This window comes from Theropithecus gelada, chromosome 6, assembly GCF_003255815.1.
Source record: "Theropithecus gelada isolate Dixy chromosome 6, Tgel_1.0, whole genome shotgun sequence".
NCBI lineage: Eukaryota > Metazoa > Chordata > Mammalia > Primates > Cercopithecidae > Theropithecus > Theropithecus gelada.
In genome coordinates, this window is record NC_037673.1 from 33,477,041 (window position 1) to 33,492,232 (window position 15,192).

The 15,192-nt window shown below is 42.6% G+C and overlaps 1 protein-coding gene across 2 annotated transcripts in view; it reads right to left on the minus strand.

Annotated features, from left to right (window-relative positions):
• The window catches only part of ADAMTS12 (ADAM metallopeptidase with thrombospondin type 1 motif 12), a 366,676-nt gene that overhangs the window by 29,098 nt on the left and 322,386 nt on the right, over positions 1 to 15,192 (minus strand). For both annotated transcript variants that reach the window (XM_025389155.1, XM_025389156.1), the window contains 2 exons: positions 13,987 to 15,102; positions 5,089 to 5,241 (listed from right to left, as the gene is read on the minus strand). In XM_025389155.1, the coding sequence (XP_025244940.1) occupies positions 5,089 to 5,241; positions 13,987 to 15,102 (1,269 nt within the window). The remainder of the gene's footprint in view (positions 1 to 5,088; positions 5,242 to 13,986; positions 15,103 to 15,192) is intronic.

Sequence of the window (15,192 nt, forward strand, 5' to 3'; positions counted from 1 at the left end):
CCTCAGCCTCCTGAGTAGCTGGGACTACAGGCATGCGCTCTACCAAGCCGGGCTAATTTTTTGTATTTTCAGTGGAGATGGGGTTTTGCCATATTGCCCAGGCTGGTCTTGAACTGCTGAGGTCAAGTGATCACCTGCCTTGGCCTCCCAAAGTGCTGGGATTACAGGCATGAGCCACTGCGCCCAGCCTTTCCCATACAAATTTTAACGTTCTGAAACTGGCATGTGTCCTACAACTGATGTACATATTAATTGTGTAGTGTTTCATTTTTTCCTGAAAAGCTGTAGTTAAAATGACATAATCCCCCAGGTGACGGTTTCTTAGAATTGAGACTATTTAATATTAGTTTTGTGATCAAGTATATATTGATGATTTAAATACTCCAAGCCCTAGTTTCTTTAGTGGGAATTATAAAGTCCTGTATTATGGTAAAAATAAAATTGTTTATCCAAAGTTTCCATGCAATGTCAGGCACGTGGCAGCACTAGCACCCACGGTAGGTCAAATCCTCCAGAGTTCAGGAACATGTTGAGCACCCTGACTGTGTAGTACTAGGGAGTGAACACTTTCTCAGGTCACTTTCTCCATTGGCAGGGCTTACTTCACTAACCTGTCCACAGGCCTCCTGCCCCAAGTCCAGGAAGCAAGAGATTCGTAAATGTCCAATAGCCAGCCCTAACATTTACCCAGAGCTCGACGTTTGTCCAGGGCCTTATTTGAATGGTCTTTTGTCATGTACAGAGTTCATTGCATACAATTTCTCTTTTGATCCTTACAACAATTCTACAAAGTAAGTAGAGGCAGTATCATCCACTTCATTTCAGGAGTGAGAAAACTAAAGCTCCTAAGCAGTTAGATGAATGGCCAGTGTCACGTGCTGATTAGTGACAGAGTAGGGTTATTATCCCAGATCTGTCTGATTCCAAGTCAAGCCCCTCTGCGATTCAATACTGCAGAATTGCATTTTTACAAGACTGCCTCTGGGACAAACCTGAGGATGACAACCTTGATTTTGTTTCAGACAGATTAATGCATGAAGAGGAAGCAAGCCACTGTGATAAACTACTTCCAGACACTGGAAAGGTAGAGATCTGAATGTCTGGGTCCTCTGCCATGTTGTAAGGAACATGGCTGTGGTTTGGTGAAGGAGAGGCTGAGGTAGGCTGTTTACATCCTGTGTGACTCAGCAAGTTTAGAGTGCAGGTGTGTAACTCCACTTGTTATCACAGCCATGTAGCCTTCACATGGGAAGGCCATCACTTGGCTCTAAGCCACTGTTGTCTGTAAAAGGTATAACTGCCCTGTTTGACAGTGTGCGGTCACGCTGGCACCAAGAGAAAGAGAGAGAGCCAAAGCTGTCCATCTGCAAAGATGGACAGAGGGGAGCCAGGACACAGCTTGACTTGCTCATGCCCAGAGAGAAAGAAAGAGTTAAGTTGCTGACCCTGAAAGCAAGGGAGAGTCAGCCGTGCAGCTGTATGTGGGAGCCAGACTAAGCAGCCGAGACGGGGCGGGCAGTGTGAGAAAGCTGCTGAGGAGAGTTGGTGCTGAATAAAATAATCTTTCACCAGCCTACGGCCTCCGAGTGTTCTTTCTGCTCATCCACCCACTCCCTTCGGACTGCAACATGACCTTTACTATAGTCATAAACTTGACACATGTATATGAGAAAATGTTCAGAGCAGTTCTATCAGGCTTCATCAAGAAGTATGGTATTAGAGAAATAAGCCAGTAAAACAATTGCAATCCAGACCGCAATCACAGTGGTAGAAGTTCTTGGTGAGTAACCTGGATGCCTCAGGTATGATACCTGTGGGTTCAGGTGAGGCTGCAACATACCCTGTCATCCTACGAGAATTAAAGTGTTTCTGGATCTGGAGGAGAGATTGCTGGAATAATGCAGAAAATTCCAGGTAAAATTAGAATTTTTCTTTCTGAGAAAATATCTGTGAAAAGGCAAATGATCAATTTGGCAGAATCTAAACTCTCTGGATATTTAAAGGCAAAACCAGGGATCCTCTTTCCTGCTCTAGATTTTGGAGGTCTGTCACAAAGAGAGCATAAAAGGCCTATCAGAATTAATGAAGCTGAGAGGGAAGGCCTTCAAATCTTTCCTAGCACATGATGTGGACTTCAGACATCCATATGAAAAAGGGGTCTCCAGCTACTTGAGGCTGAGGCAGGAGTATTGTTTAAGCACAGGAGGTTGAGACTGGAGTGAACTGTGACTGGGCCACTGCACTCCAGTTTGGGTGACAAAGTGAGACTCCATCTTGAAAAAAATATTAATTATAAAAAGGGGTCACAATAATCAAGATTTGACATAAAATTTAAGTTAATATCTCTATGAAAGACAAGCCATGTATGCCAGGGGTTCCCAATCCCTAGTCTGTTATATCTCAGCCTGTTAGAAATCAGGCTGCACAGCAGGAGGTGAGCATCAGGTGAGCAAGCAAAACTTTATCTGTATTTACAGCTGCTCCCTATCTCTCACATTACTGCCTGAACTCGACCTCCTGTCAGATCAGCAGCAGTATTAGATTCTTATAGAAATGCAAACCCTATTGTGAACTGTGCATGCAAGTGATCTAGGCTGCACACTCATTATGAAAATCTAATGCCTGATGATCTGTCACTGTCTCCCATCACCCCTAGATGGGACTGTCTAGTTGCAGAAAAACAAGCTCAGGGCTCCCACTGACTCAACATTACGGTGACTTGTGTAATTATTTCATTATATATTGCAGTGTAATAATAACAGAAATAAAGTACACAATAAATATAACATGCTTGAATCATCCCAAAACCATTTCCCCAGTCCATGGAAAAGAATTCTGTAGAGATCACAAAACTGGTCTCTATCGCCAAAAAGGTTAGGGACTGCTGATGTATGCAATACCCTTAATAGTAGTCAGAAAAAACAAAAATCAGGGCAACTGACAATCAGTAGTTAAATAGTATCTTTGATATAAGGTTTATCTATTATCTAACAAAAGAGACACTTTCTTTACTGGTAGGAATAGAGTAATTTTGAGGATTAGATTTTAGATATAGCAGTTACCTCATTCTAGCTGAATTTGATGATGTGTTGGAAATAACTCCTACAAAACCACTCAGGGCACTACAGAGATTCATCAATATATCCGCAACCCTATAGGCCATGAGAGAGAGAGAGAGGCATGAGAGAGACCCTATGGTCCAGGCAATGAGTCAAGCCAGGCTTTCCTTAGGAGGCCAGACCCCAGAGATGAGCTTGCTGATCTCTCATCCAGAGTTTGCACTGGCTAGAGTCCCTCAGGCTGGAGCTGACCTTTTCAAAACGCAAGCTATTTCACACATCTGTCCTTTTCATGAGCCATGTAATTTCCAACAAAATGATTATTCCCAGTGAGAGGAAAGTGGAACTTTAGGACTTGGTCAACATTCGGCAAGCTCAGGTATATGAGATATTTCTTGAGATTTCTCTGGATATGGAAGAGAAGTTGTAGCCAAACTTTCAGTCCTTGTTGGATCCTGAGTTTGTTATGAGTTGGAAGAGAAATAAAAAAGACCAGTATTGATTCTTGAAAGAAAAATGATATAGAAGGAGAAAGAAGGTGGTAATTTTCTCAAGGAGTAGCCTCACAGCCCCTCTCTTCCAAAGACCAGAGCCTTGCTTTGGGAAAGGGTCCTAAAGACCAACCATCAGACAGGAGCATCCCATGTTCCTGTCTGATGTCAAGTCAGCCAGGAGAACCAGAGACAGAAATGCCCAGTGCAACACCTCTAGGTCCTATTTGTCTGGGGACATGAGCTCTTCACTAGATGAAGAAACAAATGTCTAGAGGTGACATCATCTTCCCTAAACCTCTTGGATAGTTCTTTCTTTTCCTTTCTCCTGTGTCTCAGCTATCAAGAGGAACCATCTCCCTGGAGAGAAGACAGGGGTCAACCAGGCTTCCTAGGGTTGAGCATGTATGGCAAACAGGTATATGCACAGTTCACACCTCTGTACTCCCTATCTGCCAACTGGCCTTCAATCTCGCCGCTGACCAGTGTCTCATAGCCCTGAATTATCCCCCAAGGGCTGGCTAAGCCCTAGTCCAGCCATGACAAGCAGATCAGGCCTACTTAGTGTCTCAAAGTACCAAGGCTAACTAATCTGAAAACCTGATACATTCTTTTCACAAGGAACTATGCAGACAGCACAGCAAAATTAGTAATCACAGTAAGATTAGCAAAGATGGTAAAATTGCACTTTAAAAAGATCAGTATGGTTGGGTGTGGTGGCTCACACCTGCGATCTCAGCACTTTGGGAGGCCAAGGCAGGTGGATCACTTGAGGTCAGGAGTTGGAGACCAGCCTGGCCAACATGGTGAAACCCCATCTCTGCTAAAAATACAAAAATCAGCCTGGCCTGGTGGTGGGTGCCTGTAATCCCAGCTATTCAGGAGGCTAAGGCATGAGAATCGCTTGAACCCGGGAGGCAGAGGTTGCAGTGAGCCCAGATCACGCCGGGAGGCAGAGGTTGCAGTGAGCCAAGATCATGCCACTGCATTTCAGCCTGGGTGACAGAGCGAGAATCTGTCTCAAAAAAATAAAAATAAAAATAAATAAGATCAGTGCAGGGAGTACGCTTTTAAAGATCAATTATTCTTTATATCTCAGCTTTCTTTTCATTTTGGGTCTGGAAGATTAAACTGTGTATTTGCTTTGTAAAGCACAGGTGATTCATGATTTAATTATATATGTGATAATATAGGATTATTCATTAAAATGCTAAATTGAAGTAATATAGAAATAGCATTGCATGCTGGAGAAGCAATTGATAACCCAAACTTAACTTTTCTGGTTTACCTTATAAGAGAAAGGACAGGTGGGTTACCACATGTGGGTTAATAAAAACTGTACTTCTAAGACTTTTGTGTAACTTGAAGTAGGCCTATGGTAATGCCCATGATTTACTCATCCCTGATTTTATAAGACGCAAAAGGGAAACAGAAAGGTAGAAAAAAAACTGACTTTGGCAAGTGCTTATGTAAGATTCCCTCCCCAACCCATCCCCACCTTCTCTACCTCCAAGACTCTGCCAAGCCTGATAAGTTACCTTGCTCCAGTTTCCCACTTTCCAGCCAGCACAGGGACGGAGGTGGCATCGCTTTGCGGGGTCAGGTCTCTGGATGGCCGCGCAGTCGGAATCCATCTGGGTGCTGCACTCCACCCTTCTCCAGTAGGCCCCCAGACCACATGTGGTGGAGCACTGTGGCAGGGAAGGAGAGAGATGACAGAGGCTGAGTGTCACCTTCCCACACATGCCCCATCGCTGGGATCCTGGAGTGAGTTCTCAGTCCCGGCTGCTCACTAACACTGCCCAAAGAGCTTTTTAAAAATTACCAACACTTGGGACACCCCACCCACACAAATTAATCTGAATCTCTTGGGGTAGGACCCAGGGATGCTCAGTATTAAAAATAACTCCCCAGCTGATTTTAACAACCAACCACGGTTGAGAAACCCTGATTTGTATGTGGAAGAAAAATTCAATGCAAATGGAAATTTGCTTCCCTTTAAAACTTATCCTGGCAGGCCAGGTGCAGTGGCTCATGCCTCAGTCTTTGGGAGGCTGAGGCAGGAGGATCCTTTGAGCCCAGGAGTTTCAGATCACCTGGGCAACATAGGGAGAACCCATCTCTAAAGAAATTTAAAAATTAGCCAGGTGTGGTGTTGTGTACTTGCATTCCTAGCTACTTAGGAGGCTGGGTGGCGAGGACTGCTTGAACCTGGGAATTTGAGGCTGCAGTGAGCTATGATTGCACCACTGTACTCCAGCCTGGGTGCCAGGGTGAGATCCTGTCTCAAAAGAAAAAAAAAAAATTAATTATCCTGGCATGATTGCCCAGGGGGCTGCAGAGAAGCTGCCACATTTCCTACCAATGCTGTTCACAGTGGATGTCAGGTCTAGGTGTCTGCCCCTTGCCTCTCCTCTCTAACACTGAAGGATACTATCTCACCTATTTCCCTCCATGACAAACCTGCATTGTAGACTGGTATCATTATGGTGTAGATGAACAGACAGGCTTTCAGAACTGACCAGCCCAAAGGGTTTTCTGTCTCTAAAACTCAGAACAATATTTGTTACAGTAGTGCTCCTCAAACCTTAGGGACCATATGAATCACCTGGGGACCTTGCTAAATGCAGATTCTGATTCAGTAGATCTGGGGAGGGGAGGCGATTGTGCCTTTTAGCAAGCTCCCAGGTGCTGCCGATGTTGTTGGTCCTCAGATCACACTTGGAGTTAGAAAGATGTTATAGCATGATGCTTTTCATCCCTTGATCCACTGGTGGTGAAGAATTCAGTCGCCTTTTGCCACACATACAGCTCGTTCCCCTCAAAGTGTTTTTGTTTGTTTATAATTCTTAAATATCTCAGGTTTAGCAGGGGGTCACTTTGAAAACGATGCAAATGTCCACCACGTAATTTGTTCCCTTTTATGTACCTGATTCTTTCCTGTAACTGATTTTTCTTGCATCCCCTCTCCGCTGCTCATCCTCATTAAAAGGCGCTGTTTCTGGATGAGCAAAACACAGTGCTGAACTAAAAAAAGACAGGGTGGAGGTTCCATCTATGACATGCTTAAGGTTTGATAGGCTGTAAATAAAGACCAGACTTATGTTTCTCTTGCTGTATCTTCACTCTCCATATAATTTTTTTTTTTTTTTTGAGATGTAGTCTTGCCCTGTAGCCCAGGTTGGAGTGCGGTGGCATGTTCTTGGCTCACTGCAACCTCTGCCTCCCAGGTTCAAGTAATTCTCCTGCCGCAGCCTCTCGAGTAGCTGGAATTACAGGTGCGTGCCACCACACCTGGGTAACTTTTGTATTTTTTAGCAGAGACAGGGTTTCACCATATTTACCAGGCTGGTCTCAAACCCCTGACCTCAGGTGATCTGCCCTCCTTGGCCTCCCAAAGTGCTGGGATTACAGGCATGAACCACCATGCCCGGCCTTCACTCTCCATATAATTTTATGTTTCATTTTGTGCACGTTCTTGTGTTATAACACATATATAACATAATAGAGTTCTTAGGTAGATAATCTGTAGATCACAGAAAGAGAAAAGTAGAAATTATTTTCTACTACATCATCATCTTTTCCAAGTGGGTCATTTATAGAGGTAATATATTCTCCTCCTTAAAATTCTTTAGGATTTGATTTCTTTTGTTAAGTTCCTAGCACTTTCTCCTTTGTATCATATTATGTATCTAGGTAATAGAGATAACAGCTGAAGTGCTATAGATTGATTGCACTAATGGCCTACGTCATTCATACTTCCTTAAACCCATGCTCTTTGCAAGGGGACTTTGTAGCTTCTCTCATCCAGAGGTGGAATTTATTTCTCCAGCTCTTGAATCAGGGCTGTTCTTTTGACTTGCTTTGGCCAACAGAATGCAGTGGATGATGCTGTTCCAGTTCTCAAGAGTTGGTGCTTTCCATTCTTGCTCTTGGACCCCTGCCTCTGCTATGAAAGTAAACCTGGGCTGGCCTGCTGGAGGATGAGGGCTCATTACACCCAGTGACCCTGTGGTGACTGACTAACCAAGTCAAGGGTCAGTGTCCAGGTGTTCAGAACTGGAAATGATGCTCGGGGTCACATCAGCACCATATGAACACTGCTCTGAAATGCTGTGGAAAATTGTGCTGTCACTTCCATTCTATACGACCACAGTTTACAGTTAACTGACTGGCCCAAGGGATCTGACTGAATGATGAGGCAATTCAATGACAGGTGAGTCCCTATCAAAATAAGAGCCATACCCATGCACGCTGCATATCACTGAAGTTCACTGTTTTGTAAATATGGATCAGAGCAAACACTGAGTACTTCCTATGTGCCCGACATTCTTCTGAGTACCTTACACAGAGTTATTCCTTTTATCTCCTAAGTCATATGAGTTGGGCATTATCATCATCCTCATTTCATAGATGAGGGAAATGAGGTAGAGTGAGGATGTACAGCTGGTAATTTACTGAGTCAGGACTAAACCCCAGAAAGTCTGGCTTCAAGGTTTATACCTACTTATAGTGTTAGCTCAGCTTTTATATCAATTACTTAGTATTTGAAAACACAATTAAAGGAATGTGCTGTGTCCAATGGGGCTGTGGACAGACTCCCATAGGCCAGAAGGCAGGAGGACTTTGCAAGAGCGATTTCAGATCACACCCAAGGAACTTTATAAATCACTTCCTGTTTTAGGGATCAGGAAAAGCTTTGTGTAAGATCAGGCTCAAAGCTTGATCCTGAACAGGTAGGATTTAGAACGGCAGATGAAAAGGGGAAGGAAGTTCCAGGGAGAGGAACCAGCATGAACAGAGACCCCAGACTGGGAGAGGCAGGAGGTTTAAGGCAACTGAGCTGTTGAAGCTTAGCATGGATGAAGAAAAGTAGGAGCCAGTACGTTTTGAAAGCTTGATTATGTAAGCCTGGGAAGGCTGTTGGATATTGGGTTACAGTAGATTTTATCTGAACAAGTATGAAATGAGGAGATATCAAAGACTTATGAGCAGGAGTTTGGAATGATTAGAATAGCTTTTTGGAGGATGAATTTGGCAGACTCATGTCTTGTGCAACGGTGTGTGGAAAAGATAGGAGAAGGGAGAGGCTGGAGGTGTGTAGACCAGCAAGGAGGCAAGGGCAGGTGTTCTAAGCAGGAGTAGTAACTGAGGTCCTTCACTCTCATCTGTTGGGCACCATTGGCATTTGGGACCCAACAATTCTTCCTTATAAGGGACTTTGCTGAATGTCACGAAACTTTTATCATTCATGCCTCTCAGACATTGAATGCTAGTTGCAGCCCCTTCCCCACATTGTTGTAACAAACAAAAGCATCTTCCTTCATCTGTAAATTCCTCCTACCATCAGATTAGAAACCACTCGGCCTTAGACTAACAACGGACATAAAGAAGAGAGGACAGGAATGATGAGGTGACACTGACTTGAAAAACGATTACAATGTCTTTTTCTGTAGGACAGAGGAAAATTGATATAAATGGTGATTCTACGGGCTCTAAGATGTGGTGAATGGGAGATAAGTGACTCATTATGGAGAGAGGCAACCCCAAAGAAATAGCTTCAGGAATAGGCAGAAATAAAAATCAAGGACAGTGAGGAACTCAAAACTCAGACTTTTCATTCTGAACCATGACATCTCTGACAGTTATTTATTATTATTATTTTTTGAGACAGGGTGTCACTCTATCACCCAGCCTGGAGTGCAGTGGCTCGAATTTGGCTTACTGCAACCTCTGCCTCCCGGATTCAAGTGTTTCTCATGCCTCAGGCTCCTGAGTAGCTGGAACTACAGGCATATGCCACCACGCCTGACTAATTTTTATATTTTTTGTAGAAACAGGGTTTCGCCATGCTGCCCAGGCTCGTCTCGAACTCCTGACCTCAACTGATCCACCCACCTCAGCCTCCCAGAGTGCTGGGATTACAGGTGTGAGCTACTGTGCTGGCCTTCAGTTCTATTTATTAAACATTTTCTCTCAAAACATGCACAAAGGGAGCAGGCACCAGGCCCTGTCACAAGGGGGGACTCCTGCCGAATGTGGAGCTCTATTCTAGTAATAGTCCTTACAGCTTTGAAAACTCTAGAATCTGAGCCAATATTCTTTTTCCAGCCAAACTGCCAGGAATTAATAGCTGTTAATGGTTCCACTGCTGTTGCCAGGTTTTTTTTTGTTTTTTTTTTTTTTTGTGAGCTATAATGTATTCAATAATAGTTTATTTCTCTCAAAGTCAGATACTGACGTTTGAGATAGAATTAATTCTTTGTATTTTGATTTACTATAATCAAAACGTGTTAATTAACCTTTGAGCTCAAACAGTAATCATAGTTGATGTATACTTTATTTTGGCTTAGTTTGCATGGATATAGTAATGTCTCTTTAAATCAATTAACATTTATCAATTAATTAACATGTATTAAATATTCTCAAGACAAAATAATTAAAACACACTTAAATTCCATAATTCCACAGCTGCTCTGGGTTTTGGTGATGAATGAAAAGATAAGAGGATGGGAAATAAACTAATATCTGGATCATCATACAACCATTTTGTTTTTAGAGACAATTTCAGTTCATAGGAGCACCATCCAGCAAACAAAAATTCAAATTAAATAGTTGATTCAGATTGAATAGCCAATGACAGTCAATTCAAATGGAATAGCCAAAAACCCAAATTGAATAGTGGTTCATGCCAATAATCTCAGCACTTCGGGAGGCTGAGGCAGAATTTTGCTTGAGGCCAGGAGTTCCAGACTTGCCTGGTCAACATAACAAGATTCCCATCTCTGCAAAAAATAATAAAAAAATTATCTGGGTGCAGTGGTTGGCACCTGTTCCTATCTACTCAGAAGACTTAGGTGGGAAGATTGCTTGAGCCAAGGAGTTCAGGACTGCGATGAGCTATCATCAAACCACTGCACTCCAACCTGGGTGACAGAGTGAGACCCTGTCTCAAAAAAAAGTCAATGAGTCAGTGACAGACTCCTTCTCTTCTCCTCTCTCTTCTTCCTTCCCCATATCCAATTATTTACAAACCCTGATTTTAAGTTCAAATATATATCAGATATATTTTCCCCTCTTCATCCTGAACATTCTTCTTATAGTTCTCATGCCTCATCTGGACTATTGGAATAACCTCCCAACAGGTCAAAATCCTCATTGCTTCGGAATAGGCTCCCTACAGTCAGCGACAGAGAGTGCTAGGTATTTGCCATGATCCTTTTACTTCTTCTGGGCACATAATTGGGTTGCATTTCCCAGCTTCCTTGAGTTTGGTTTGATCATGTGACCTAGTTCTAGACAACGGAATGTAGGCAGAAGTGATTTGTCGCACTTCAAGGCTTGGGGCATACAACCTCCTGCAGGAGTGCCTCTATGCTCTTTTCCCTTTCTGATTGACTGGGATGGTGACCCCGGGGCAAATTTGATGATGGGAAGGTGGTAGAGCCATTGTCAGCCTGGGTTCCCCAATGACTGCACCATCCTCTACCATCAGCACTGCAGACTGGAATCACCTTGTATTGCCACATGACTGAGAAGTCAACATCTCTTCTGGTGAGCCATTACTTGTTGGGTTTTATTTGTTACAGAAGCCTAGCCCTCCTAATGTGTGCGAGTGTAGGCAAGTGTGATTTCTAATTACATATGCATACGCACACATGTCATTTGTATTTTAATGGTTCTGATATCAATCCTACACGTATGCCTTTTATCGTCTACTCTTTCCTATTCTGTTTGACCTAGGCTGTTTTATTCTCATGGCCCACAGTGTCATTAATTGTAAGTGCTTTCAGACCTTACTGCCATTAACTAAATATCAAAATACAAATTAATTAGTTGCCTCCACTTCTACAACTTGTTTTCTTTGTTTTTCAGTCCACAGAAGTCACACACTGTCTAAACCGCGTCGACTGAAGGAAGACAGTAGTCCTGCTTATCTGCCCTTTAGGGATACCATGATTTAGGAAGAAAATATATATCTTGAGAGTACTGTTTGACAGGTGCTGGCAGGTGCCTCTCCTCAGTGTTCCCTCCGCATTCTGCAGGGCATGCTGAAGCACAAGTAGCTGGACTGCCTTTGGGGGAATCCGAACGCTATCACTTCAAAAACACCTAAACAGATCCATTTTGTTTCAAAACAAGTAGCCTGGACCCACTGTGGTAATAGAGGGACAATTCGCCCCTGTGAACTCAAGTAACCATGAGTGGCCTCAACGTTATTTTAAAGAACTTTCTTGTGAACTATGTGATTTTCTCATTTGTCTACCCAAGGCCACCACATAACTGGCATTATTTTCATATGTAATATGACCAAAGAAGAAACAAATAAAATCAAAGACACAGAGGATGGTAATATTTTCTGATTTGCAGAGCCAGGGGTCATGGGTTCTGAAGTCCATCTGTCTGAGTTCAAATCCCCGTAGCTCACAGGTTTGTACAATTCTGGCTAGCCACTTAAATTCTCTCAGCTTAGTTTCCTTGCCTCTGAAATAGGGAAAATACTACCAATCTCCTGGGACCGTGGTAAGGATTAAATGAGAGAATTTATGCTCATTAGCATAAAATCATGCTTATAAAGCCTGATGCATGTTTAGGAAAGAAACTGATTAGGAAAGAAACAGGACTGAAATGTCAGGAGTCATGAGACCCATTCATCTCCTTCCTTCAACAAATTGGCTTACTGTAAGCATGAAAATCTTCTCTATCTCTGAATCAGAATTCTTTACCTCTAAATGGAGATGATAAGATGACAGAAAATGTGATAACTCATTTTAGAAATCAAACATAAATCAAAGTGAAAACATAGCTCAAATGCAAACAATTATGTTATTTAATGCAAGAAATTTTGGAGATGGTTTGAGTTTACCTATTTATTGCTTCTAGTCAATTCCATGACCAATGATGTTGATTAATTTATATAAAAGAATTTTGTATAGTTGTCAGTTGGTGCTAAAATCCACTAGAGAGATAGCAGATCAGAGTGGGAAGAGATAGAAGGTTCGTCATCCAACTGTGTCTTTGGAGAAATCAGTTAACTGTTACAAATCTCTTTTTCTATTTGTAAATTGGTATCAGTGAGACACTTACCTACTCATCAGGACCATCAAAAGGGAAAAATAAGAGACTACCTGTGAAAATGGTTTGTAAATTACGTGTTTTATAAATTGTTATACTTAAAATTGCTATTTTTATATTAGCTGCTAATAGTTTACTTCCCTTTAGCTGGGGAGATGAGTCATGAAATGTCATAAAAATGCTGAATGATTTGAACATGTGATTACTTTGCCTCAAAGTCCTCTTTTGCATTGTTACATTATATTGACAAGTTTGTATACTGCATATTCAGATTTCAAATAGGTGAGACATGATTTTGATGTTTCAAAGGATGTAATTAGTTCTAGAAATGGAAAGACAAATATCTAGCCAAATTTCTGGAGCATGAAAATAGGGGCTAGCATGATGTCATCATGCTTATTTTCTTCTTTCTCTATATTACAATTCTTTCAATAAGCCAAAATGAATTTTTTAAAAGCAAGCACTCAAACAAACCAAAAAGAAAAGAAAAAAAAATCACTGATATGGTGAGCTATACAATTGTTTTAACAAGTTTTGTCTTAGGTTTCCATTCTATCTGTGATTACTTCACAATTTTAAACCACGTCTCAAAACTATATTTTTTATTGAAATGTGAACTCAGGCCTTTTCAGTCGTCCTTCATCATAGGATCATTGCAGTTTATAGCTGGAAGGAACATTAGAGATAATCTACACTTGCCTTATCATTCTGTAGGCAAAAAAAAAAAAAAAAAAAAAAAAAAAAAAGGCTCAGAAAGATAGATGAATTTGCCGTGATTACACAGCCGACTGCCCAGGCTTCCTGGCTTAGTTCAGGGTACGTTTCAGTATATCTCACTGCATTTGTTCTCCTTCCCTATATATAAATTTTTAGCTTCCCTTTGCAATGACATTTTAAGTCAACCACCAAACAGCTGGCACTTGAACATAGACCACCCAGGGGTCTTCACCGTTCAGTTTACGTTTCTCTGTCTTGTATCCCTGACCTCAAAACAGGTTTCTTAAAGATGGGGACTGCATAATGATTTCAAAGGGCTGCACAGACATTATTCTGTGTGATATACACAATATCCCTATGAAATGTACAAGGCAGGAACTCTCATTTGGTTGTGGCAGGTAGAACCAGATTAAAAGCTAGACAATATATCTATAAAACTTTACAAGTTATATAATTTATATAATTTTATTTTTTCCATTTGGAGAGTTAGGGGGGTAAGGAGGGAGGTGAGGGCATGGTCTGACTGATTCCTTTTGTTTTCACAGAATATATTTTAATGCAAGTTCATTTTGAAATTTTCATATGAATTTAACACTCCTAGCTTTTTTCCATTAACACCAGGCCTTGGATAGGAAATGTCTTACCTCGCTCCAGTTTCCGACAATCCAGTGTGCAGAGCCGTGGTCGTTTGTGAGCTGCTTGTAATTGGAGGCATTCAGCAAAAAGCCCTCGGCAATCAGACTTGTTGCATCCTCCTCAGTCAGGACTGGTTCAGTACTTTCTGTTTGATTCATGTCGTTTGGAAGTTTCAGATGGCTATGGTTTGCTGTCTTTCCTGAGGGTTCTGGCTGGTGGTCTCTTCCCAGAGGGAGTAGAGTGTCAGCTGGCTTTTCAGTAACCATCCCCTCAACTCTGGGTGTGTCAGTTTTGGGAGTACTGGGCCTTTGGCTGGGGAGCAGTCCTTCTATCACTGTGCTGAAGGTTGGCCACGGGGACTCCCCACTGAGATCCGGTGTCAGTGGAGGTGCAAGTGGCATTTCTGTACTTTCCACTGGAGCGTCATTTCCAGGTACTCTGATCTTGGTCCATATTACAGGGTTGCTTTCATCTTTGCCCTCAGGCTGTTCCCTGTCTTCCCCTGAGCCACTGTGAATCTCCATTTCTGGACCTTTGGTCAAGGTATTGTAAAATGGAGTCACAGGCCAAGTCATAGGGTTGCGGGAAGATGACAAGTCAGAACCACTTGTTGTAGCTACAAGGCCTCCCTCCCAGGTAGGACCAGCATCTGAACTGGAAACATTTTCCTCACTTGGCTGAATGCTCACGGATCGGGAAGTGAGGATGGGCTGAGAAGTGCTTCCAGTGGAAATGAGATAGCGAGAGCTCAGCTCAGGTTGGGTTGAGCTATCTTGCCACTGTTTCCCACCCATGTCTCCTTTGGAGGCTGTGGTAGGACGAGGGCTGCTGATTGCTGCAGGGCTTGTGCTCATAGACTCAGGCCCTATGGGTGTGGTCAGCATTCTGGGCCTGGATGTAGGTAGAGGGACGGGCTTTGCGGGGTCCTGCTCAGGTGTTGGTGGGTTTTTTCCATTGGAAATAGTGCCTTTGTTGGGTTTCAGACCTCTCCGGCTAGACGGGCATTGCTGGAGGCCACACAGAGCCCGGCTGTTGGGTTTCCTTGTCACATCGCAAGGTTCGTCATGGTTCTTGGCACATGTGACACTGCGAATCCGCACTCCACCACCACAGGAAACAGAACACTAGAAGAGAGAAACAGCTGTTAGTCTGGTGAGAGAAGATGCTTTTGTTCTCATGGTCAGGTCTATAATAGACCAAAACAGGCCTGATGG